Source organism: Gymnoscopelus braueri (assembly GCF_963280865.1).
Source record: "Gymnoscopelus braueri genome assembly, chromosome: 3".
Taxonomy (NCBI): domain Eukaryota; kingdom Metazoa; phylum Chordata; class Actinopteri; order Myctophiformes; family Myctophidae; genus Gymnoscopelus; species Gymnoscopelus braueri.
The window spans coordinates 39,070,897-39,098,569 of record NC_137612.1 but is presented as its reverse complement, the minus strand read 5'-3'; the positions used below and the strand labels follow the sequence as shown (position 1 = coordinate 39,098,569).

Below are 27,673 nucleotides of genomic sequence, written 5' to 3'. Positions count from 1 at the left end.
TTCTTGTTCACATTATCAACCTAAATACTTAATTGAGTCATCAATATGACCTATTGATAATGCCTTTCTCTTGTGACCAAACACCACTTTCAGGACTGTACAGATTTCACATGTATATTTTTTATTTCTTTTTGATGGATCTCTGAAAGTACATAAGTTATGACTCCTTCTGGAAATCTTTCTTCTGTGTTTATCAACAAATTATAAAAAACACCAGCACCAACAACCATTAGCCTACTGTGTTCTGTGATACTGCTAAATGTTCATTAGAAGATGTTAACCTCATGGACCCTAGGATCCCTATTCTGGGCATGTCGTAGTAGGCCAACATTCGGCAAAAAAAAAAAGGGGAACATTCTGTTTGACATACAACGTAGTATAGGGTTTAAGTGTTTAAGAATAATACAGGTACTTTCCCTTTTGTAATCACAGAGTTTAGAGTTACTAGCTGCTTGTGGTGTTGAAACCACATGAAACATTCATGTGTGTGAGTATTGAGTGTCAGCCTAGGACAGCTGGAATGCTTTTACTGCTCATTGTTTTCTGTGAAGCTGAGCCATGCAGGCAGCCTTTTGGATATCCAGATTCCTCCTTTCACCATGAAGAAAGCTGAGGAGACACCCACACTTATGTTAGTCCACGGAACGGACGGGAATGATGCTGCGCAGCAAAGATCAGAAATGTTTAGTCTGACTTTCAAGGAAAGCCTTATTATTCCTATTTAATAATATTAACTCTGTCATCCCTATTATAGACATGTCTTTATGAAAATTGTCAGAAATCATGAAAAACTATGGTTTCTTTATTTATTCAAAATTAGTGGAAATAGCAAATCTACAAGCTCTCAACATGTCACTATATTGGGCTTAAGTGGTTAAAATCTTACTGCAATTTGTGGGTAGCTTGTAAAAAAGACTTCATCACTATTTTACACCTGTACACTTGTGATGTGGCAATACAGCGAAAGTTGAAATATTTCCAGTTTACCTGTACTGATGACACAGGCCACTGTAAGAAAAAGGGACATGTAGTATAGATCTGGGGTCGTTTTGGCCTGTGAATAAACAGACTCCTTAGTTATTTGGTTTTTCTATTGAGGTCAGAAATGTTTTTACTCCAAAAAATTACATTTACAGTCCTGACTGAAAATGGGACAGCTGTGTGTATGATTGATATTTACACATGCTGTCGCTGTCAGAGTCAAGATGATGGTACACAACCCCTGACCACATGACAGCAGCCCAAACACATGGTAGGCAGCCCTTAAGATCTGTGGAACCGGGTCTATCAGTGTAAATATTACTGAAAAACCTGCAGAGGAGATATAATATGGTTTGTATATGTCATGTTTCTTAGTGATCAAAAGTTTATTTGAGCGACACGCTTAAATACTGCACTGGACTCATCCACTTAAATCATCCACTGCAAAATCAAGTATTGAGACAATTTAACACTGAGAGTGGGAAAAGACATATTTACACTCAGTTAAAATTTCCAGTGTGGGTTGTGATACCTGAAGCTATTAAGGATAAGGCGATGAACGCTGAGAGGTTGTTCAGAAGTGGCTGTCTGCAGTATCTGGAGGATTTTGGCCTTAGAAAAAAAAAAATATAATGTCAAATCTATGTTGTAAAGATGATCCAAATGAAGATGTCATAGACCTATAATTGAGTTACCTTGCCATGACATAGAACTGAGGGATCAGAACCACTGCCATGAATATTACATGTACAATTTGACTGCAAAACAACCATACACAACAAATTATTACAAAATAAATACAATCAGAATGACATAAAGGAGCTTTTTAATGATCACAAAACTGTGAAATAATAAACTATGATCGTCCTGCCATTACAAAAACATTCACCACACCAACACTTACAATTTTAACCTTTGATCCCTTGGTAAACTTCTGCTAGTATTATATGCCATGTATACTAGCGTGTAATGAAACATCATGTTTATTATCCTTTCAGTCAGACGGGTGTAACTCCGTTCCAACAACCAGATCCTGTCTGTGGTATTACCACCTGCTCCAAACGTGCAGCGAGTGGAAGGATCATGTTTCTGTCCACAGTGACGCAGAATGCATTAACCACATGAACCCTTCCATCCCTACACTGAAGAGAACATCCTGCAAAAATAGCAGATCTACAAGCTGGCAGTGCCACCGCAGTGCATTGTGAGCTTGTAGATCACCTCTTTTTGGCAAAGACCTTTGTTGAAGAGGGAAAATAGGAGTGGACCTAGTATAGAGCCCTTGGGGACCTTGGTCAACTAAGTATATAGGGCAGGGGTCCTCAACAACAAATGTTTAATCGTAATAACATGTTGTGAATACTTCCCGATCTAGTGGTTTTATTTCCTCACATTGTGTAAAAATGTTCCCCCCCCTCCCCCCTCTGTCCCACCCGCCCCCCAGTGCTGCAACAACAGCATCACCCCTGCTCTATATTAACACACTGTGGCAAATGTCAGTGCAGACATATAAAATCTCTTCACTCATTCATTTTTTGGTCTTAACAGCCGAGCAAGCAGAAAGCAAGTCAAGATCGAATATAGTTTGTAAGAGTCAATTAACCCAACATGGCTATCAACTACAGCGGAACATGGGACATGGTCAGCAATGATAATTGCGAGGGATATATGATCGCTATTGGTAAGTGTCTTGGTGTTTGTTACAGATGATCCATCACAACCTAAATATAAAAACTTTTTTTAAAATAATTTAAAGACACACATGTATCTTTATTTTCTATTTGCAGCAGAAAACAAGTTAATTATTAATTATAGGCTGGAGTGGGCCTATGATCACCAATCAATTAAGCCTGTATGTTTTGTTTAGTTTTTCTACCAAAACACAATAACTAATATTTATTTATTATTTTGTGAAATCTCAACATTTTAGCAATGGTGTGAAAAAATATGAAATGTCTGTTCCACTTATGACCTGTTGCTTGCTGTCAGATTAAACCAATTTAAAATAAATAGGATATTCAGTTAAAATGTTCTATAAGTGTGAAGTATTGTATGTATATATAAAGTATGTTACATTATGTGCAAGAAAATAGTGAGAGTATGACATGTACTTCTCTTTTCCACACACAGGCATTGATTTTGCAACACGTAAGGTTGCCAAAATGATGAAGCCCCAGAAAGTGATTAGCCAAGATGGAGATTCTTTCACCATTAAAACGCTGAGCTCTTTTAGAAACCTTTTGAATTCATTTACAATTGGAAAAGAGTATGAAGAGATTACCAAAGGACTCGACAACAGGTCATGCCAGGTAGAAACGTTTTCAATAGGCTATCACACTACATATAGACTAATACCATAGAATAAAAAAATATGACTTATCGATCATTTCATTTTTATATCAGACAGTGGTTAACTGGGACAATGACAAGCTGGTGTGTGTTCAGAAAGGAGAAAGGAAGAACAGAGGGTGGATCCACTGGATACAGGGAGATGAGCTTCATCTGGTATGACTTTATTCCTCAATACAAATCAAGAATTTTCAAGAATGCATAACTCATTTTAATGCCTCATAAGAGACCAATCCATGTGAGCAAGGCTAAGTAAAAAAGAAGAAGAAGAAGAAGTAAGACTTTGTAATGTCATAGTGCACGTATGGTATGAGATCATGGTATCACACTGGTGGTATCACACATGGAGGAAGCACACTGCTTCCTCCACCAAATTTTATTTCCTTAATTAAGTTTCAATCTTATAACCTTCAGAGTGACAAAGGTCACTCATACTACCGTGTACTGTAGTTAAACCTATACTCCAAAGCATCTGCAGAAATGTTACTGTGTGTGGGTAATGCATTCCTGAGACTTATACCAATGTAGTCTGACTGGATTCTTTCGTCGAAAGGAGTTTTATGGGTGTTAACTGGGTGTGACCATACAGTGTTTAATTGGTAAAAGTCAAGGTACCGGAACACTGATCCTGTCAGGGGTGGGGGCAGAGTGGTATCGTAGACCTGACACATCACTGATGCCATCACGCCATAGCTATTACAATAGCTTTACAATATTGTAATAAACTGTGGGTTCGATGAAGCATGGATTGGCAACCCTTCACAATAGGAACACTCTTTAATTGTGGCGATCAGTAAACAAATTACCAAACTAGCTGAACTCAATGAGGGGGCATGCATGGCAAATGGCCACATTACCGCAGGCTGGCATGGGCCCCCTCGGAATCTGAAGGGAGCCTGGTAAAAACCTTCTCCATTAGCTGCTCGAACGTGTCAGGGGGACCCAGAATTGCCATAACCCTTGCTCAGTGGAGACGGTGGTGTTGGGCTGAAGCCAGGAACCCACAATTACCCCTGGGGTTATGGATTAACCCCAAAACATACACATAAAATAAATGATTATTTGAACAAAAACTCAATAATCACAACAGATTCATAACTCCCCCAATGCATTTCCCAGGCAAACAATAACATGATAGACACAACAATAGAACAATAATGAATATAGGTGTGCCCCCAAGGCATGCTGGTAAGTCTCTCCTCAGCCACATGACAGCCCAGGACACTGCAATATACTGTATGTCGTAATAGGTTATTCTTTTTAGTGGGTTTGAACTTTGGGTAGACTTGTCTGCCCTTAACAAACGTCCTTAACTAACGTCATAGCATATCACGCACAGCATCTGCTGTTATGCTCACGCACCATTATATCTTACCTCAGGTACTATGTGTAAATATGTCGTTTTTTTTCGTTTCTTTGATTAATCTCTCTTCTACCTTGCCCCCCCCCCTTCTTTTTCCCTTTATTTTTTAATGGAAATAACAAAAACGAATTCCATCCACTTTTTTACCTCAATAAACCTGTGATGTGACAATAAAGATTGTGATTCTCACCAGTGTCCCCTATTGTGATTGCCTATGATTGTATATGTAGGCTATATGAGTATTTATAGCTGCCTATTTCTATGATACAAACTATTTGATAGACTGAATGCATTCATAACTTTTTTTCTTGTTTCAGGAGATCACTTGTGAAGATCAAGTCTGCAAACAGGTTTTTAAAAGGAGAGCCTAATTTCCACTTTCTGGGGAACACATCTGACTTGGAGGAAAGGACTTTCATACTGTGTCCATTCTGCTCTAAATATGGATACAAATGGATGTTATGCATGCACAACTTGTGTACTCCAGGCCACCAAGGTCTGTGGCTCCCTCTAGGGTCCAGTCTCCAACCTCAGAGTGTTGTATTGAGTTAATTCAACTGGGTGCCTTTGAAATAGAAAATGTAATGTAATGTTTACTAACTCATGCCACATCACAACAGCAACTCCAGTGGACTGTGTCTTCAGCTCAGCATTATCTGGCAATTAATCATTATTGGAGAAACACTGGTAATGAATTGTCCTCTAGGTCAGTGGTTCTCAAACTTTTTAATTTTTGTAATGTATCATAACTCTGAGTGTACCAATGGAACCAAATGGTTCCATTTATTCCATTTGTACACTCTCTGTGTTACAGACCTCAAAGGGTCCATTTGGTTCCTAACTAGCAATCATTTAGCTGGGGACCCCCGGGAACCTTAGCAAGGACCCCTGGGGGTCCCTGGACCTCACTTTGAGAACCACTGCTCTAAGAGAGAGACATGTACGATCTGTACTTGCATGTATGGATTTCCTATGTGGGTTTTTTTTTTTCATATCAAAGGCATGCAGGCTTGAGCTGAAGCTGATCCCTGGTTGCTCTCCAGTGTCTACCTGTTAATAGTTTAGGACTGTGTTATGTGCAAGTACAAATAAATTACATAAACAATTAAACAATTACTAGTGGAGCTTCCTTAAAGGTTGTTTGTCCCAGGAAAGCTGTAACATGTCTCAGGGTGTTGCTCTATAGTGGAGACTTATGAATGACTCTAGGGCCTAGGCCTAACACTAAGTACTCCAAGCCTGAGGTCCCCGAGTACCTACTTATTCTGGGTCATCATGTCAATTGTGATTCTTCCGGCTTTCCTGAATTCTCAAAGCAGATATTAAGAAATGGCTCAGAAACCTACTGACACATATTTAAAGACAGGCACTGGGGGTTTTCTAGTGGAAGTGGGATTTTTAATTAGATTTGTAATACTGACATACTGAAACACTGACACTGATTGACATGTCTGGCATTAGCCTACTGCAATAGTTAGAAATGTGTAAAATGAAGGAGATCTGTATAATACACACACATGAATGCTTAACATATTGGGCCTAACTCAGCCTATATACAGTAAGTCTATGATTATTATGCTTGCTTGCAAACGAACAGCATGTTCTCTTTGGTTCTGATCCCATATAAAAAATTATTGAATCTCCAAATAGGAAAAGCAAAACAGATGTCCTAAAACATAGTTTGGGAGATAGGATGCACACTGGCATCTTCATCATTTGAATGATGAAGATGCCAGTGTGCATCCTATCTCCCCCAAACTATGTTTTGACATGCTCCTCTTCCCACCTAACCGCTGCTGCTGCAGGCAGCGTGGGGTTTCCCACAGCTGATTGCAGGGAGGGTTACCGCGCCCATCTCGTCGTTCCGTTCGTTCGTTCGTTCGATGGCCGGATGAGAGCGTTCCCAGAGCAAGGACACGGGTTAACAGTCTGGCTAAAAGGAAACATTAGGCTCCCTCGTTGAATTCGGAAACGTATTGCTGTGTCTCCCTTTCGGCTGCTTCTTCCACAAGCGTCGACACTTGTCACCGTGTCGCCGAGCCCCATAGAAGAAGCCGTTGTGGGTGTGATTCCCCCCCCTGCCTTGCCTCTCCGGTTGGCTGACTGAGGTTGTCAAAGCTCTCCAACCGTAGCTCCGCACACACACACACACACACACTCAACTAGCTGGCTAGCTAGTTCCACAGCTAGCTGCTCGCCGTTCGTTGATGCGTGCATTGGAGGGATACGCCGTTTCCATTTCCAGTCAATGCAAAAGACACCAAGCCAAACGCAACATTGAAACAGGTAAGTTAAAGAGAAGGAAACACCCACGACGACCGTTTGACTTTCTTTCTTTTCTTTCTGCGGTGAGAATAGAGCTGGCTGAGGGATATTGTGTGAGAATAGCAGTGCCCGGGGGTGGGGTATCTGTCGGCAGCTAGCTTGTTAGCGACTTGTAGTTTAAGGGGGGGGGGGTGATACCTGGTAAATCGGTGCGGGCAAATATGAAAGCAATCTGTGGTTGTTAGGGAAAAAAACTAAACGGCATGCCGTTGTGATTTGTTCTCGATAAACAACGCTTACATCTAAATGCTGCTTCCTTGCCCTATTTAATGAATGTCAGTGAATGGGTGCTAGCTGAATGCCGCTTGATGTCAACGATGAGGGGCTGTTTGGCCTAAATCAGCTTGAACCAGCTAATGCTATATGGCTAATAAGATTTCCCACCAACTGGTATTGCATTACGTGAGCTGCTAATGGAGAGCGGTATTAGTGATTTCATAAAGGCTCACAGGCTTACGTTGATGACCTGCTGTATCTAAATGGAAAATGTTGATTTAATATTGTAAGATAGGCTGGCTGCCAGTTGATGACACAGCCCCTCTCCGTTGCCTGACTGACTGGAGCAATAAACGTCCGATATAGGAAATGTAAACGTTGGTGCAAACGTTACTTTAACAGTAAGACACTTCATTCTTAACAGCCGTATCAGGAATACAAAATAAATAAATATAGGTGTAGATCGGTATGAACTATTGTAATACAGCACGAAGGAAATGCTGTTGCAAGCCATTCTGTCTTGTGCCACCAATACAACGCCACTTGCAGTCAACCTGGGTGTTCCAGTGGAAATGGAAGGTTATGCCAGTAAACTGTCTTTTGGGGGGGGGGGAGTGAGCTACCACCAAACGATATGTACTCAAATCCTTTACATTCCTTATTGCAATCTGACTGCAAGTCAAGCTGGCCACCACCCGACCTTGCAGTTTCTCCAGGCAGGAGGGAGGATTGGGACCTCCTCCTCTCTCCTCTTCTAGATCACAGAGAGAGCCAGCTAACTGTACATGTACATTGTAATCAAATTAAAAAGGCACGGTTGACTGTAAACGAGATTGCACGTATCGAAGTAATTGGATTTCCACTAGGCAGGCAAACATCCCCGGAGTAGTTCTAGTTAAACCCACCTTACCGAGCGCGTTCACTTGAACGTTGTGTTAGCTACCTACCTAGCAGTCGCCTAATTGCGGAAGAACAGCAGACAGACAGTCTTTCTGGAAATGTAACGTTAGCAAGCGATATGTAACAAGCGGCTCACACTGACGTTCGGTTGTGAGTTAATGTCGACAATGAAGGGATTTGTCTGGGTTATAAGAGGAAATGGCTCTATTTAAAGTGCTGAAATGTCTTGTGAGTTGTTCTGCCCTGCCTACAGGCCTACACATAGCGACCAGCTTGCTAGCAGGCTAACTACCGGGCAGCGGTGTACAAGATGGCGTTAGCTGCATCTTCTCGGATTTCCATCAGTGCAAGGCAGATTAGTATTACATTGCACGGCTTTCAGACAATTTCGAAAATGATATATCCCAGATAGCATCAAACTAAACTACAATGTTATTGCCCTGTATTATCTAGTTGCGGTAATGTAACAATTCAGGTGGGATATGATGAGTAGTGTGATTGTAGAGGGGGAGAAAGGTGCTCAACCTTGCAATCTATTTAGGGTAGCAAACGGACGTACTGCTGCTACAGTTTTTCCCACAACAGATATTCAAACATGATGCAAACAGTCCCACTACTGTAGGCAAATCATGGTACAACATGCAAGCCAATGTTACTGTCAGCATATCGGACCCACAGTGTTAAGCAAACTCGTGGGAACTGAACAGCAGAATAGTTATTATATCTTGTAGTTATTATTGCATTTTTATAGTAGATTGATTTCTCATGTTGGTGTCAACATGACTACACTGGGTACATATGCGTTTATCTGATGATGCTCATGAATGTGTATTGATTATCTGCAAAATGCAAATGCAATCTATTCTGCAATTTGGATGGTGATGGCACTGTTGCTTTCAAATTTTGAGTCTGACAGAAAGTGAGAGCAGAGAGAAAATCCAGGCACTTGCTTTAAGCATGTTATATGTAACAGAATTAAGCTTAATCTCATCCTATTATTTTATGAGTGGAATAGCATATTTCCGACTTCTGCTCAGGCTTCGCCAGCTGTTTTTCATGTGGACATGGATAGGATTAGAGACTTAACTGAAAGGGTTTTAGCTTTTAGGATTATGGACTTGCTCAGTGATAGTGCTGGTTATGATCCTTTCTCTGATCCAGCTTTAGACCCGGTGGACATAGCATTATCAGGGCAATTTTTAAAACTAGACTCCAACATGATTAGAAAATGTTTTGATCCACAATACAAAATTATATTAGGCTTACTGCAGGTTTGTTTCATAATCACGTTGTCATCTCTTTATACAGATGTTGAGTAAGGGCAGGGTTGGCACACGTAACAATTACTATGATCATGCAGCAACACAGGCTAAGCTGTCATCTGAGAAAATACATTTGTGTTTCTACTTGAAGGCCTAAGTGCTTACTGCACAGACATACAATTGATGCTTCTCAGCTGGAAATGTAGGAACTGTCTTTCAGCTTCAGGGGGCAGCAGGCAGGAACTGCCCTCAAGAGACCTGAGAACAGTCAGTCAGTAAGCCACAACTTTAGGCTATTTGCCACAACGCAGTTTATCGTGCAGTCAGCTGACCCTGATCAGGCGCTTGGAAAGGAGAAGTGATGAGATGGAGGAACTCCAAACTGTAAGAATCCACAGACCTTCACAAGCAAACAATGTTTCTGAAAAGGGAAAGCTTTATGCCAAGTTATTTAAAGTATTTAGGCTTCCCAAATATGCTTGATACTACTAGGGGTTGTTTCAGGGCTAATCCTGACCGAAGTTCTAAAATAATTTGATGCACTGATTGCGTCAGTAATGTTATCCAGGATAACATTTAAGGTATCATCTTGTAAACAAAAAAACAAGAGGAGCACTAAGGTATATGCTGCTGTATATTGTATATTATTTATGTAATAAAGTAAAATGTTACCCAGGATAACATGAATGGTTTCATCCTAGTTTTTGTAACCACTCAAGCAGTTGGCCTATTTAACCACATGAACCCTAGCGTCCCTATTCTGGGGGCGAACATTAGCTGAAAATAGCCGATCTATGTTTCTCTTTTTTTTGGCGAAGATATTTGGTGTAGAAGGAAAAAAGGACAGGGCCTAGTATATGGACCCCTGGGGGTCTCCATTCAACGAAGTATATAGGGTTTAAGTGGTTGCAGGAGTCTCTCTTCTAATTTAGACGCACAATTTCCATTTTTAATACTCGTAGATTGCAGCTGTAAAAAATATTAAATTTTAAAATATATATTTGGAGGCTTTTATGCCTTTATCAATAGAATTTGTGTGGAGACAGACAGGAAACGGGGCGAGGGAGACGGGGAGTGACACGCAGTAAAGGTCGTAGTGAACTGGACTCGAACCCGCGGTGTGCTATCAGGCTGCATTAGAGCCTAAGTGCCCGGACCGCTAGTCCAGCGGCCCTGGCCCAAAAGAATGAATTTAATTACACGTTGCATCATCTTGCTAATATACTGAAGTACACCAGTGTAAATTAAATCAAAGGTGGTCTTTTGTTTGTTTTGCATGTAGTAAGATATTAAAGCATAGGTTAATGCTAAAGCAAGTGAAGGCACATTTTACAATACACCAGGGTTAAAAGCATAGTTCACCCAAAAAATTACGTTTCTATCAATTACACACCCATGAAGCCTTGAATTCATGGAGATTATTTAGTTTTTGTCTCATTCCTAAGCCAATAATTTGATGACCGGCGGACTCAAAAGAGTCTCCTACTGACCGATGACCCGGTCAAAGTAGGCATAACAGCATTTTACCCCAGTGCTGTGGGAAAGTCTGATAGAGTGCATTTTTCCCCTTTCAGCTAGTCAATATCCCCCATCTCTAGTGTGAGGTACTGTAGTACCTCACACTAGAGATGGGGGATATGGACACAATCAAATATCACAATATTCTTTTTGACCAAATACCACGATCGATATTGTGACAATATCATTTGTGTGTTTGTAATCTTAAAAAAAAAAAAAAAAACGGCTCATTACAAGCTCACAATGAGTTGCATGGTATTGAATCGTGATTTGTGATGCCTATCATATAGCCAGATTCTTGCCAATACACTGTCCTAATCTTTTTAAAAGACACGCATTCACTAGATGGGTCCAAGCAAAAGCTTGGCCATTTTGTGGTGTTGCTGGTGCTGGAAGGACTCTGTATTCAAAACACTCAGGGCTAACCCTGACCGAAGTTCTAAAATAGACATATTGGTGTTGCAGGGATCATGCCAATATCCTTTAGATCCCTCAACAGAGATGTGAACACTAGCATCCCTATTCTGCTCATGTGAACATTCGTCAAAATTGGTTAAGAAAAAATACAAATAATAATCTACAAGCTCACAACAATGTGTTCAGCTACGTTGTGAGCCTTGGAATTGCTATTTTAAGAGATTTGGTGTATGGGGGAAAAAAGGAGTCCTGGGGTTTAAAAAAAGAATTCCAGCATAAAATGCAAGGCGCTCTTATAAAAATCCAAACGCCTAGAGTTAGAGAATATTTCAACTCTGCCTTCGCGACTAGATAAAAACGCTCTTCAATGTAAACACACAACGCAGAATAGATGCTCAGTGCCTTGTCACACTGCAGGTGTTTACAGCATAGCATAAATGCACGGTGCTCCCATTGAAAGCAACTCGAAACATACTCTGCGTTCAGGAAAGAAATACGCCGTTCTAGTAACATGGGCATGATTTGTCAGCTTATCTAACTTGTAATTCTTTTAATAATCGACTAAATCGATTAGTCTGATTAATGACAAGCCCTATTTTAACCTATGTCGTACAACATTGTCGGGGATAAATAGCGGAAAATAGCCGATCTACAAGCGAGCTTGTTGATCTGCTATTTTCGGTATTTTTTGTAAATGGATTATTCTATTGATATGTATTATTTTATAACCGATTAGATTGATTAACTGTTGCACCCCTAATACCTACAGAGATGTCTGGAAGAGCCAAGTATGGGAAGTAGATGGTGTCAATTATCTGTCTTTGTCTTTCAGATCAACAAGTGTCCCGGCAGCTGGAGTAACGTAATTCTAAAAGCTGAGGAAAATGAGTGAACTGGACCAGTTGCGCCAAGAGGCGGAGCAGCTCAAAAATCAGATCAGAGTGAGTAATTAACTGTTGTTTACCTCACCATTTACCATCAATAATCTATAAGGAAGAATGCTGTACACTAAAAACATGCTCTTCAAATTGATAAACATCAGAAATTGAAATAATTTAAATTTAAAAGATGCATTTGTTTATTTTTTCAGGATGCCAGGAAAGCATGTGCAGATGCCACACTATCACAGGTAACATCTTTATTAACTATTTTAGTTATCCCAGAGATGCTGCTAGCCCTGCGTCCTGCGTCTCTGACGCACATTTTTAATAAAGGACTCATTAAACCAACCATCACAGCGTCCACGGGACGCATACAACCAAACCAAAGCGAGCCGCTAGCCACGCAGCCGTGCACCACACCGAGCCGCAAGCCGCGCACCAAACCGAACCGCGAGCCGTGCACCAAACCGAGCCGCGATCCGCGCAGCAAAGCGAGCCGCGCACCAAAGCGACCCGCGAGCGCACACCAAACCGCGAGCAGCAAAGTGAGCCGCGAGCCGCGCACCAAACCGACCCGCGAGCCGAAACACCGACGCGCGACACGTCGTTTTCAGATCGTTATTTTCGGTGCGACACAAGCATAAATCATTTGAAGGGAATCCCACTTTTTAAGAAGAAAACACCAGAGCAATAAATACTGCCGCAAACATCTACTTTTCTTAAACAAATATCTCTGCTCCGTTTACATTCTCTTCCACAAAGTGTTGTTGTTCTTTAGTTCCTATCTATCTCTGCTCCTATGAAGTGTACATTATCTTTTTCATATTATTATTATGAACTTTATATTGTAGTTTGTACCCTGTATTCTGAGTTTGTGACTACAACAAGTAGCAAAATAGAATGTACATTAGGACAGTGGTTCTCAACCTGTGGGTCAGGACCCCCAGGGGGCTCCCCACATGATTTGGGGGGGGGGGGGGGGTCCCCAGATGACAGTGAAGTCACAATTTAAGGACTTTTAAGATATTTTAATACCTCAAGAAAGAAAAGAAAAAAGACTATTACTGCATCCAAACTAATCAACAAACTATACTATAAATACGGTCAAAATTGTGAAATAATATAAGAAAGAGGCGATCTACAAGCAAGGCGTTGTGAGCTTGTAGATTAAAAAAAAAAAAGACCTTGTAGATCTGCTATATTGACTATGTATCTGTGGAACTGAGTTAAACTAAATTAAATGCCTCAACTCCTAATTCCAAGCGCTTCTCAGGGTGGGGGGTCCCCAGTTCAAATATGATTATTTTGGGGGGTCGCTGCCTGAAAAGATTGAGATCCACTGCATTAGGATATAATGTACACAGTCACACACACATAGAAGATATGGAGATTGGAGATCAAAGAAAACGATAGAAGGGGGGGGGGGGGGAGACGTGTAATTGGGGACCCATAAAATGTTTCTGGGACCCATTTGAATGACCACCTGTGGGTCCCGGGACCCATTACATTGAAAACCTAGCAACATCACTGTATCCATTGAAAAAAAAACATCTAGTCTCATACTAAACAACTTTTTGCATTTTTCTTCCTAGATCACAGCCAACATTGACCCTGTTGGCCGAATTCAGATGCGTACAAGACGAACACTGAGGGGACATCTGGCTAAAATCTATGCCATGCACTGGGGAACAGATTCGAGGTAAAGGATATGCTCACCTATCTGTCTGTCTGTCTGTACATATTTCTATGAGACCTGTGACTCAGTTATTTATTTACTTGTTTATTTTTTCTCTCATGTGTCTAGGCTCTTGGTCAGTGCCTCCCAAGATGGCAAACTCATTATTTGGGACAGCTATACCACAAACAAGGTACAGTTTTATAAATAGAATCGGGTTCCATTCATGTTTGAAGTATTATCTCAAACTATAATCATACTTGCTGTTAATAGAAAGATGGTCGATTGCACTTCAAAAAGGAAAGCAATTACATCATGAGAAATGAGCTCCAAATATAGAAGCCAATGTCAAACACACAAAAAAACGTAAAACAAATGCAACAATGGCTATTTGCTACAAGAGAAGAAACTTACTTGCAAATTTGAAATGTGCTACAAAACAGTCAAAGGAAATAAGTATATAACTCTAGAAATGCTGCAAAAGTGAACACAAACGTTTTCTGGAGGACACGTAAGGGACATATTCATGTAAAAGTTTAAAGTAGGGCGCTTGGGTGGTGCAAGTGAACACAAACGTTTTCTTGAGGACACGTAAGGGACATATTCATGTAAAAGTTTAAAGTAGGGCGCTTGGGTGGTGCAAGTGTCAAGTTCCTGTTCAGAGGTTTGAATCCTCTGGTGCAGGCAGCTTGGTCCATATGAGCCTAATCAGCCGTGTTCGTGGATTGGGAGGGAAACATTTCTTGCTGCACCACAGGCTCCAACAGGCTTGGGCAGCGCCGGTCCGCAGGGTGATGTTGAATGGTGAGGAGTAGGGTGGATGTACTATGTCCTCCCGGTGGGGGCTCCTCACTGGCAGGTGAGCCATTAGGGCCAGCAGTGACAAGATTACACAGGAATGTGTGTGCACTTGGCATATCGACTAAATTGGTAGAGAAGGTAAGGGAAGAATTGGCTAAAAAAAGTTGTAGTGGGGGCTGTGTCCTTCCCCCCGCTGGTCCAGGTTCAGGTCCAGCCTGGGGCCCTTTGCTGCATGTCACCCCCCTTTCTACTACATTTCCTGTCTTATTAGCTCACTGTGTCGCTATCAAAATAAAGCAGAACATTTAAATTAAAAAAGATGGTTTTAAGTAAGAAACGAGAAGTCATGGTATATACAATGGCTGTTGTCTGCAAGACAAGTGAAGTGTGTTAAACACCCGTAGCTGTAATATCATTGATATATCTGTGTTATTACTTAATTACCTGCCTAACACAAATTACTGTTGGTACATAAAGTAACTTGTTTACCAACATTTATCAAACCATTATTGATGCATGAACTTGATATTTACAGAATTGCTTTTAGCCAGAGTAGTTTTAGTTATCATCTACACAAGAAGAGAAGTCCCTTTACATGAATAAAGAACCTGATTAAAAAAAGCAAAAAAACATTGAATGAATTAAATTACCTGTAGGTGTCCTCCAGAACATTGCTGTTGTGTTAAGAAAAAATATATATACAGTGTGTATTTGATTTGTAGCATTTCTGATTTTGCAACACATTTCATCACATTCTGAAGCTTTCTTTCATGCGTTGAGACTTTTTCAGTTTTTCTGAATTTGTAGCATGTTTCTCTTCAATTTATTTGCTTTCGTGATACAGGCATTTCTGAATTTGCATTTACTTTGACGTTTTGTACTACGTTTCTTATCTTGCAGCACATATGTCTTGCATTTTGCTTTCGTTTGTTCTATGCGTTTTGTGTAGGATGAGCCCAATGGTTCTGAGCACCAACAATTTTTTTATTTTTTTATCCGACTATGCCACACGTAGTTTACTATTAACGTGAAGGCAGATTTTACGCAATTGGTCTGCACATAACCAAAGACTGACACGGCATATACTGTACTTCATAACTTTATTTTGTATCGGTAAATGAGAAAAGGCATCTGTGTGCTCCAATCGCTGTTTGCAAAGGACTCTTACTCCTCAGTCCTCACTAGCTGATGCAGGGAGGTTGTCTATTTTTTTTACAGCTTATACTCACTGTTTACCTTTTTAATTTAATTCAGGCTCTACATCTGTACTTTAAAGTGATCAAATCAGCTCGTTCCTCTAATGACAAGAAGGGTCACAATGCATGCCAACTAAGACGCAGAGAAAAGTGTAGGCCAGTTGAATTGGTGTTGGACAGTAAACGGAGAAGCTTTACACATTTGTGTGACTTTTAAAGCTTCAATCCAGGTCTTATTTGAATGTGTGTGTGTATAATATATAAATGTATTTATTTATTTATTTTTAAATTTATATTTTAGCCAATCTGTATGTATTGGATGGTATTACAATATAACTAGTACTGGACATCTACTTCACTATTGCAGATGACAGTTAGTAGGACAGTAGTAGGACAAATACATTACTGGTTGACAATGTCAGTAAAGTTATTTGAAGCAGATGGTGCACCAGATTGGACACTAAATGCGTCGCCATCTTTTTTAAGATGTATATTTTTGGGCTTTTCTTCCTTTATTTTGGATAGTGTAGTGGAGAGAGAGAGACTGGGAGTGACACACAGCAAAAGTCGTCATCTTTTTTAACATGCTTTTAATGTAGCATGTGTGTTCGACGATTCAAGTAGTGTATTGTTGACATCTGGATTAGACACTTAAAAACACTCACAAGTACCGGTGAAAAACTCATGAGTGTATGCAACTACGAATCTTTTCCAATTCCATAAGTGTAAAATATCGTAAATCTTAGTTTTCTCATCGCATCGTTTCTGAATTTGATGGACATTTTTCTTAATGTATTGGCTTTAGTTTAAACGCGACCGACCTATATATATATATATATATATATATATATATATATATATATATATATATATATATATATATATATATATATATATATATATATATATATATATATATATATATATATATATATATATATATTGGGTGTTTTTGCGGTGCACTTTGTATTATTAAAGTTGTTCATCCGTGGCTGTATTCTGGGCATGTCTTAAAGTGTGAAAATAGCAGATCTACAAGCTCACCAAGTGTTGCAACTCCATGCATTGTGACCGTGTAGATTATCTGCCATTTGACCAAGACATTTGGTATGTAGGGAAAAAAGGAGGGGACCAAGTAGAGACTCCTGGGGGACCCTTGTCAACAAAGTAAATTGTATAGGGTTTAAATGGTTAAAGTTGTCTATCCATAACTTTTAACCATAACTTATTTATCATTAAATGACAACGATGGCACAGTGAGCTGTCACATTGTGCCATCTTGTCAGGGCAGCGCATGTCATGAGAATATTATGAATTTGTATCAGAAAATGTCCTTGATAACAAAATCCTGTACTAAGAGCTAATTGTTGCATTCTTCAGTTACGTCACTCAGAGAAAGCTGCCCCGTGCTTTGTTTGTTTAATCAGGCTTTGAAACCACTTGAACCCTAGCATCCCTATTCTGGGCAGGTCATAAACAGCGAATATTTGGCTAAAATAGACAAACTTTCATCAAAATAAGTAAATAACCCAATCTAGGCTGTTTTCGGCAGAGATATTTGGTGTAGAGGGGAAAACAAATGAGGGGCCAAGGACATGAAGTATGTAGGGTTTAAGTGGTTAATTTAATTTGCACTGCAAAAATCAAAGGTTACATTTATGCTCAAAAGAAGATATGGAGGAGAAAGTGAAAGGCATCATGTGTTTAACATTAAAATACATATCTTTCTTGTGTGTGCTTTTGTAGGTCCATGCCATTCCTCTTCGCTCTTCCTGGGTCATGACTTGTGCATATGCGCCTTCAGGAAATTATGTTGCCTGTGGAGGCTTAGACAATATCTGCTCCATTTACAATCTGAAAACTCGAGAGGGGAATGTACGCGTAAGCCGTGAGCTCGCTGGACATACAGGTATATAACCCAATCATTGCATTTTTACCACTCTAACATTATAATTAATTAATTTTCACATAAGGAAGCATAGTTTGCACACATTATATATGCTAGGTATAGGATTCATAAACATGTACTAGCCTAATAGCATTATAATTGTCATTTATTTATTATGTCCTTCCTTATGGGCCTGAGGGGTATGCCTGAAAGGCGATGAGTATAAATGACTTACTACTTCAACTTGCTAGGTGTCTGCACATGTGTCACCATACAGTTTATTTTTATGTACTGTATGTCGGTATATATTGCAGCTTTTAGTCTTTTACTCTTATGACAAGTTTCTCCCATGGGACACAAATAAAGTGAACCTTGAATTAACTCCAATATTGTTAAAGTCACAAAGTGTGAATATAGCACAAGTCCCTTGAATACAGGGACAATTTGATTGAACAAATACCATCACTTGTCACGCCTAAATTCGAAACATTCTTAAAATATATTTCACGTGAGTAACACAGGAATTCTGCCAGACCAGTTCAGTCAAGGTGCACCACCGAGACTGAATTGGTCAGCACAGAGATTAAACGTCAGACTAAACATTTAAAATAAGAGTGTACTTGACCTGTAATATGCTGTTCTTTGAGGAATGGTTAGTTTTAGCTGTTGCTACACATAAACCTTAAAATAAGTGTGAACCCATAGTCATATTGTATCGCTTTTGAGATATTGTATCACTGTTGAGATATTTGGAATAACTATTGAGGTATGACATTTTGTCCATATTGTGCAGCCTTAACGTGTGTGTGCAGGTACGTGCATCCCCCTCCAGTAGCACCTAGACTTAGTTTTATCCTGCAGGAAACCCTATAGCACAATGGTAGCAATAACTATTAGTTAAATACATCTAGACTAAAATTTGTTTTGAATTGCTTTAATAGAATGTAAACATTTGTAAATCATTTCATAAGACTTGGTGATTCCAAGTTTAAGGGCCTAGATTGCAAATTCCTGATCTCCATCTTTCATAGTGTTTTTGAAACATGCTTTATCTCCAAAGTTGAGTTGGGAATATTCTCAAATGTATATTGAAATATCTTTTTTAATGACTGCCACATTCATTCTTTGAATACCAGGTTACCTGTCCTGTTGTCGCTTTGTTGATGACAACCAGATTATTACAAGTTCTGGAGATACCACTTGGTAAATATAAGAATTACAATCCCACATTCATTTACATTTTGTACATTTATTTATCAAATAAATTCAGTCAAGTGGTACAAACGGGTATGCAGATCTGTCTAATTCAGATTATTTGTGTGTCATAGTGCTCTTTGGGACATTGAGACTGGGCAGCAGACAACCACATTTGCTGGACACACGGGTGATGTCATGAGCCTGTCATTGGCCCCTGACACAAGGTTATTCGTCTCTGGGGCCTGTGACGCCTCTGCGAAGCTCTGGGATGTCCGAGAGGGCATGTGCAGACAGACATTTACCGGTCATGAGTCCGATATCAATGCCATCTGTGTAAGTGGTTTACAATAGCATATTGTTGCTGTCGGGCAGAAACCTTGTAGTATCTCCATATTACAGCTTTGCAACGAGTTGTGAGTTTGTACATCGTCTACATTTGAAACAATTCTGAAAGCGGTTGAGTCTCTTGTGGTTTATACATTTTTGACCAATAAAGTATTAACAAGAGCTTGCGACTAAATTATATTATATCCTGAAAAGTAATAGTTTTGGGCATACAAGGTTGAAGGTTTCCACCCGACACAGACAATATTATACATTTACCCTGTCAGATCATGCCTTTCCCGATACAATTTGCACCGTGTTTTTCCACGTTTGGGGATTACACATATATAGACATTTGGGTGTTTCAGTGTATTTTCTCATTTGCAGTTCTTCCCCAATGGCAATGCCTTTGCCACGGGCTCCGATGATGCCACCTGCAGGCTCTTTGATCTGCGCGCTGATCAGGAACTGATGATCTACTCCCACGACAACATCATCTGTGGCATCACCTCTGTTGCGTTCTCCAAGAGCGGTCGTCTCCTTCTGGCCGGCTACGATGACTTCAACTGTAATGTGTGGGACACACTAAAGGCTGACCGTGCTGGTTAGTACTTGTTATCCGTATTCAGCATGTCATAATAACTTTAATAAAATTGAATTGATAATGGTAGGGGGGGGGAGTCAAACATTTCAACATTTGGCAAATATGTTAGATGTGCAAGCTCTCAAGATGTGTGCTGTGAGCTTGCAGATTAGGCAAAGGGATCAAGTACAGATCCCGGGGGATGCTGGGAATTGCTGGGGATTGCTGATCCCGATCAGCAAAGTATATAGAGTAGTGCTAAAGGAGTAGTTCACCCAAAAAAATACTTATTTTATATCAATTACACACCCCATGAAACATCACCTTGCACACCCCATGAAGCCTTGAATTCATTGAGATTTTTTGTTTTTGTCGCATTCTTAGCCAATAACCGTCAGAGTCCTCATTAACACATTAACATCTTTCCGTCTGTCATCAAATTATTGACTTAAGAATGCGACAAGTTTTGGGTAAACTACTCCTTAAACATTTTGCACATTACCTACGAATTACTACAGAGTAGTCAAATGAAAGTGAATGTATGATCATTCAGCAGTATGCGTAGACCACTGGTTTCTCAACGTAGGGTCCGTGGACCCCCAGGAGTCCTTGAGGAGTTACGGGCTTGTAAAACACTGAACCAAAGGGACCTGACCAAATGGACCCTTACAGGTCCTTTTGGTTCCATTTGTACTCTCTCTGGGTTAAATTAGCAATGAGGCTTCTTCAGTGTACATCGGGGTCCTAGAGATAAAAGTGGTATGAAATGGTGTCCATAGCCTAATGCATATAAAACTGGGGGTCTTTGAAATAAAAAAGTTTGAGAATAATTACTGTTGACTAAATGGCTGCTGTGGTCCTCTCCTAGGTGTGTTGGCTGGCCATGACAACCGTGTTAGCTGCCTGGGGGTTACTGATGATGGTATGGCAGTTGCAACAGGATCCTGGGACAGTTTTCTGAAGATCTGGAATTGAAGCCTGAAGGTGATCCCCCCCTTTTTTTTTTTGCAATTCAGACTTTTACATTAGCCAACATTGTGTTGAGTGTCATTCCTATATTTCTCCAATTTTGTGATTATCAGAATTTTGGTGTATTGTCTTTTCAGTAGAAGCAGTCTTATTCAGTTTATAATTGTTTGTATAATCAAGGAGAAAGTTGGTGTTCATTCGAATGTATAGGTGCTGAATGGAGATGCACTGAATAAGATCAATTCAAACTTGTATTATAAAGAATCTTTTTTTAAACAGGGTTTTGAATTTAAACACGACCAAGAATAGACAAATATCACTTGAGACCAAATAAGTCAATATCTTGATCTGCAAAATAAAGTAATCAGACGCCTGAAGCAAACAAATGGATTGAAATGTTTGTTTTTGCAAGCAAATTGTTTAGCTATTTGTTGGCTTACTATCAAACCCCCCCCCCCCCCCCCATTCATTTGCTATAGCTGACGAGGTACAATTCATTTTTCAGTTCCCATCTTGGTCAGTTGTGCATTGATTAGCCTTAGTATTCTTTCCATTTTTTGTTTTACTAATTCATTACACTTGAGAAAATGTGCCGTTCTGGTGAGTCAAATTCTGACATTGATCTGTCTTGGCTCCTCAGATGTTATTTTAACTCCAAAGTTGACTGGAAGACCATTACAACTTCAGAATGTTATATTTCACAGCATCCTCTTCAACACTGTTTAAACTGACTTGGACACCACATAAACGAAGGGAAACCAATGCCTTTCCTACACAAAGAAGAGCACAATTGTTTTATCACCTAGCTAAAAAGAGGATTTCCTGTGGTATCAAATCAGAAACTTGTGCATTCCTTCTTGGACCATTTTATGTTACCTTGAAAGAGAAAAACAACACTATCATCCCATGCAAATGTATGCGTCTTGAAAGCAAATGTTGGAGTGTAATTGTACAAATTATTTAACTTTTTTTTTTTTTTTAAGAATTCTATTCTGATGGTTTGTTATTCTCGATGGCTCGATGGCTTTCTTTTTTTTTCTTTGTCATATTTCCTCAGTTGTTTTAGACATGTTTGAAATTAAAGCTTGTCTTTCTAATCCAGTTTAATCATGTAAGAAAGGTGAGAGAAAATAAACATGCAGAAGCAAAAGCTTGATCAGATTACACGAGCAGCTTTCGAAACTGTCCATGATGTATTTATATACTAGCTGTTTTTGTTTCATCACAGCTTTTTGCACATGAAGAAGCTTTGCCTCTCAACTAATACTATGTTAACTAACCAAGCACATGCTATAAGTTGTGATGAATGCTCATTCCAGTACAAAAGGAGTTGTTATGAGTACCTTTATCCAGTTAACCCCTTAATTCTTGTACATGCCTTTGACTTTGGGTGGGGAGGGATGGGGTAGAATACGGCTGGGTTGTGACTTGTGAGATGGTTGGGGCATGGCTGGATTTTATTATATGGATGGGGGAAATGTGTTTATTATCCACTTTGAGTGAAACACCTCGCCTGATTAAATAGACAGACACTTTCTTTGCTTGGGACTGCAGTTGCAACTCTGTGAATGAAATGTACAAATCAATGTCTGAAAATAATGGTCTGAAATTTTAAGTTAAGACATTCTCATTTTGTCAGCCATGAGTTAATTTAGATGTGCATGCTGTAGACTTGCTTTCAATGGTGCAAAGATCCTAGATCTGTTTTTCTCAAAAGGAGAGTAACCTATTGACTATAATTTGATCTTGATAGGAGCCAATTTTTTTTGGCTCAACTCTGCATACATCATGTACTAATACTGGTAATGCTATGCACCAGAGTGAGCAAGAATGGAGAAAGGACTTAATATTGACTGCATACTTAGTGTAAATTATGCTTACCAGTTCTAATGATGCCAATTTTTTGTAATAATTATAACAATCATTGTGAGAAATCTATCCTTCTTAACCAGTCCTCTTCCTCCTTGAAATGTCCACACTCAATGGAACAAAAACATCTTCACATACTGTCCATATTAAACACTTTTTGTACAATTTTTTTGGGGTCTTAAATTAAGTCGGAAAGCATCTGAATGACAGAACGTTTCACTGTATACAGAAGCACTTTTGTTAACCACTTAAACCCCAGCATCCGTATTCTGGGGAAAACTTAAGCAGGAAAATAGCAGATCGACAAGCTCGCAACATGACGCTTTGTGAGCTTCTCAATCGACTATTTTCAGTAAAGATATTTAGTGTAGAGCGAAAACGGCAAATTTACTAGTATAGACCCCTGAGGGACTCCGGTCGGCCAACTTTGGGGTATAAGTGGTTAAAGTTGTGATATATTTTCACTTTTTCCTTTTTTCTGCGATGATGTACAATAAATGTGATGTAATTGTGTGTGGCCACAAGTGAAAATGCAATTCAGTTGAGACAGATTCCCTTTTCTCTTTCCATTAATATGATAGAGCTCTGCACCCTTATGTACCTTTTCACTTTTTGTATTTTATTTCAGTCTGTTGGTGTTCCACGGTGAGCTGGATGCAAGATAGATACTGTACTAAATTGTACTGTTATTGAACATGTAATAAAAAGCTGTTTGAGATGTCTTATCCTTGTTGACTTGTTGAGTTGAACCAGAATACTTCATCGTACGATGTGTCATGCTGTGCCAATAGCCGATTTACAGTGTGTTACATTGTGACGTGTTCGGAGCTTGTAGATCTGCTATTAGAATTACTTTGCCTACTAGAGGTTGCTGCCAATCTGACCGATAAGCCCAGATATGGAGATCTCTATCTGTCAGTCCTTGTCCCATGCCCCCCTTTTGAGCCCATATATGAAGCTGACTGATTTGTTTGGGCCTGATGCGTTGAAGACACAGTGAGGTCCACTCCATATTTGGGCAGAGCTCCATTGGGAACTCCTTATATGGTTATGGCTGAGTCATAGTGACGTGGTCTGCCGGCCAGTCCTCCCATTAGCCAATTTTAATATAATATAGGATGACATGCCCATAACAGTGACATCAGGTTGAAAGTCTTCTCACAACCTTATGTGGCAAAAGAGTACAATGTTGACCACAAACATGGACAACATATACTCTTTAAGACCATGACATTTTTAAATGATTGAATTCAAGTGATTGCTTTAATTTCTGGTTATTAAAAACACATTGTATGCACTGGAAATCAATGACGTGGCTTGGTAACTATGGCAATATTACAAATTGGTGATTTGTAACTGCTCCACTTGACTTCAAATAAAGTATGGCATGAGAGTCATGTTCTATGACGTGCATTACTGCCATCTACTGATATTGCAAACACTTCACAACACTGGTTGTCAACCTCTGCTGTCATTGTATTGTAAAAACCTTTTCTCCTATTTATTCCCAATCACTAAATCCCAATAGATAGACTGATGATTCTAGAATCTAGATGCACTATGCACCCATGTGGATAAAATAAAGGGAACCTCTCACGAAGCACATAATCTGCGACCAGCTCTAGGTTGACGCCTAAAAATGTTGAACCGACCGACAGTGTCTCATATGACTGTTTACTGATAACATCATACAGTGTATTCTAACATGACATGCCCTGGCAGCTTGGCTTGCATCATTTTATTGTCTTATTTTTCTACTACCGTATCAGAGTTTATGACAAATACAATAAATGCTTTATCTTGATATTGGCAGAAGATGACTAAAGTCTGCTTGATCTGTTAACAACTCAGAATCTCAAGTCTCTGCTGCAAACCCTTCCTCGCTATTGCTTGGAAACTGTATCTCCTTGACCCTAACATTTATACTGAATAGCACTCATCAAAATGAATATAACAATACATTAAATGACTTATAAATTATTATAATGACATGTCACTATCACAACTATCACAAACAAGGTGATTAAACAAAGTACATGCAACCAACTATATGCATAATTATGTATTCAACTGTATAGGGTAGGACCGACATACACACCGCACCCTAAACATTACATTTACAATTTAGACATTAGGCATGCTTGGCCTTGTCCAGAGCAACTTAATAAACAAGGTAATCGCATACATCAAATGCAGAGAGACAGTGTAGTGCCTCAGTAAACTAGGATTGCAGGTAAACCAGGAATTTATAGCATCAGTCTAACAATATACTGTCAAAATAATATCTATGCATTGAAACTATAGGATGCCAGGTAATCAATGAACCTAGCTCGCGCAGGGTTGGGTAGTAGGCCTAACTGACTTCATGTAATCAGGATTACGTAATCAGATAACAAAAAGTAACTATTAGTCTAGACTATCAGTCGAGATTATACGTTCAGAAAATGTGTAATTAGAATATAGTTACATTTGTCAAGGAAGCTTTGATTACGTCTTTAAAATATAGTGGTTTTCAACCCCCATCCCAGAGAGCACAGCAGGACAGTGAGTCTGGTTCCCTTTTCTCAATCCATGGACCCCTGGCTGCTACTATCCCAATCCACATCTGAGCTTCAGCCCCCCTCCCCCATGCCCCACCCTTGGATAGATAGAGAGGTATGCAGGTTTGGGTGGGTGGGGTAGGGTAGATCAGTGGTTCTCAACCTTTTCAGGCCGTGACCCCCCAAAATAATCATATTTGAACTGGGGACCCCCCGCCCTGACAAGCACTTGGAATTGTAGGAGTTGAGGCATTACATTTAGTTTGACTCGGTTCCACAGATAAATATTGTGAAAATAGCTGATCTACAAGCTTGCGAGGCGTTGTGAGCTTGTAGATCAGCTATTTTCAACATGTTTGCCTCTTTCTTATATTATTTGACAATTTGGCCAATGTTTGACCAGTTTTTATAGTATAGTTTGTTATACTTTTGATGCAGCAATAGTCTTTTTTAATTTAATTTAATTTATTTTTCACCCCTTTTTTTAATGTATTAATAAGGTCTTAAAAGTCCTTAAAGCGTCACTTTACTTCATCTGGAGACCCCCCCAAAATCATGTGGGGGGTCCCGAGGTAGTATAGGTAGACTCTCTGTGAAGCCTCTTCACCTAGGCTGAAAGGTGGTGGAACAGGGCATTCATTGTGGTAATGGGGGAGGTGTTGTTAGGTCATTCATTATGGGGAGAGTAGAGACTAAAGGTGTTTATGCATCAGTAGAGGTGGGGTTGCCACTGAAAAGGTGGCAGCAGAAACCTATTTTCATGGTAATGCCATGGATCCATGAAAAGCCAAGCCTGTCTGACATTCACAGGTTTCTTTCTACTTCAGTGTTTGATTGTGTAAATCCAAAATAAACCTTTGGGGGCAGGGGGAAGCTGAGATATTGTTTTAAAAATTAAGATGAAAAACCCACAAGAAAGCACTGACTGACCAATATGATATTGCTGGTAAATGTACCGGTAAATGTATCTACATAGGCTATGTGATGTCTCTGCAAAATTGTGGAATAACAAATTGATATATATATTTTTTTAAAACATCAAGATGGGTTTATTTGTGCCTCTGCAAAATTGTGGGATAACAAATGTGTGTGTGTATATATATATATATATATATATATATATATATATATGAATATGAGTGTGTGTGTGTGTGTGTGTGTGTGTTCAATAGGGGTTTATTTGCCACTTACTCATGCAGGTATCTACAAGAAGCGTGGTCCACAACACTGTGTAACAACAGCGTGGGCTAATCATAAGTTTTATTTCACTCTATATTAAATGTATTTCTATTTCTGTTATTGCATGTTGCCTTTTATTTATTTATTTTGTTTGTTGTTGCTATTTTCCTTGTTTGCTGCAAAGTTGAGGAGACAAAATAATTGTGCTCTCTTAATAATAATACTGCTTTATATAATGGGATTGTAGCTGTTACAGTTCAACAAGAAATGTTCAGTTACTTCATGTTGCTTTTAATTTTTGTTGTTGTTGTTGTTGTTGTTGTTGTTGTTGCTATTGCTATTTTCCTTGTTTTCTGCTATGTTGAGGAGCTAATTGTGCTCTCTTTATAATAATACTCATATAACGGGAAGGTATAGCTGTTACATTTTAACAAGAAAGGATCTTGAAACAAAAAGAAATATTTAAACAATGTAACCCCGCCATCTTCCCTCCCTCAGCCAGCTGTCGGGGCTCAGCCAGGCCAGAAGCAGCAGCTGTTGTCACGTCGTTCCAAAAAGAACAGATCTACAAGCTAACAACGCGTAGCTTCGCATTCGAAGCCACCCGTTGTTGGCTTGTAGATCTGTTCTTTTCAATAGCTTGTGTAAACGATACACCACGTCCGCTTGTAAAATGAGACGGTCCAAACCATTGTTGCCATGTCCGCGTTTTAGAAGCGACGTAAATATTGTTAGGTTGCTTTTTTAGGGGGGCTTCTTTCTAAAGTGTTGTTACTTATTTGGGCTTGCTTTCTAATATTGATTAAACTGGTGGTTCTCAAACATTTTCACGTCAAGGACCCACAAAATGATATGTATTTGTCTGTGGACCACCCATCTGGAAATGTTTTGTGCCAAGGACCCCTTTAGTCTCTACTCTCTCCCCATAATGAATGACCTAACACCTCCCCCATTGTGTCAAATCATTTTACATTTTCTTCCAGATAGATTTTTGTAGAAAATAGCAGCTATTTTATGTTTGAAAAAAAAATCACATTTTCTTCTAATTTTTTGTAGAAAATAGCAACTATTTTATGTTTGAAAAACATTTCACGTGTTCGTGTGGCCTATAGTCGCTTCTTTTGGGCTCGTTTTCATAGACCCTGTTGCTTGTTTCTCTCGCAGAATCACGTAAAACCTGGCAACACCGGTCCAAGCTTGTGATGACGTACTTCCTGCCTGGATGTTAAATAAAGCCATT

General features: G+C 39.5%; 2 protein-coding genes across 2 annotated transcripts; both read left to right on the top strand.

Annotated features, from left to right (window-relative positions):
* The first annotated feature begins 2,488 nt into the window (after window positions 1–2,488).
* rbp7b (retinol binding protein 7b, cellular) lies at window positions 2,489–5,744 on the top strand. The gene is made up of 4 exons (XM_080423860.1): window positions 2,489–2,662; window positions 3,112–3,290; window positions 3,385–3,486; window positions 5,011–5,744. The coding sequence occupies exons 1-4, from the start codon at window positions 2,590–2,592 to the stop codon at window positions 5,062–5,064; spliced, it is 408 nt and encodes a 135-aa protein (XP_080279986.1). The 5' UTR covers window positions 2,489–2,589; the 3' UTR covers window positions 5,065–5,744.
* An 808-nt stretch (window positions 5,745–6,552) lies between these two features.
* On the top strand, window positions 6,553–23,437 carry gnb1b (guanine nucleotide binding protein (G protein), beta polypeptide 1b). Its single transcript, XM_080422864.1, has 11 exons — window positions 6,553–6,979; window positions 12,164–12,272; window positions 12,422–12,460; window positions 13,805–13,911; window positions 14,017–14,080; window positions 17,631–17,793; window positions 18,909–18,975; window positions 19,101–19,302; window positions 19,681–19,897; window positions 20,745–20,860; window positions 21,486–23,437. The coding sequence occupies exons 2-10, from the start codon at window positions 12,216–12,218 to the stop codon at window positions 20,849–20,851; spliced, it is 1,023 nt and encodes a 340-aa protein (XP_080278990.1). The 5' UTR covers window positions 6,553–6,979; window positions 12,164–12,215; the 3' UTR covers window positions 20,852–20,860; window positions 21,486–23,437.
* Window positions 23,438–27,673: the final 4,236 nt, after the last annotated feature.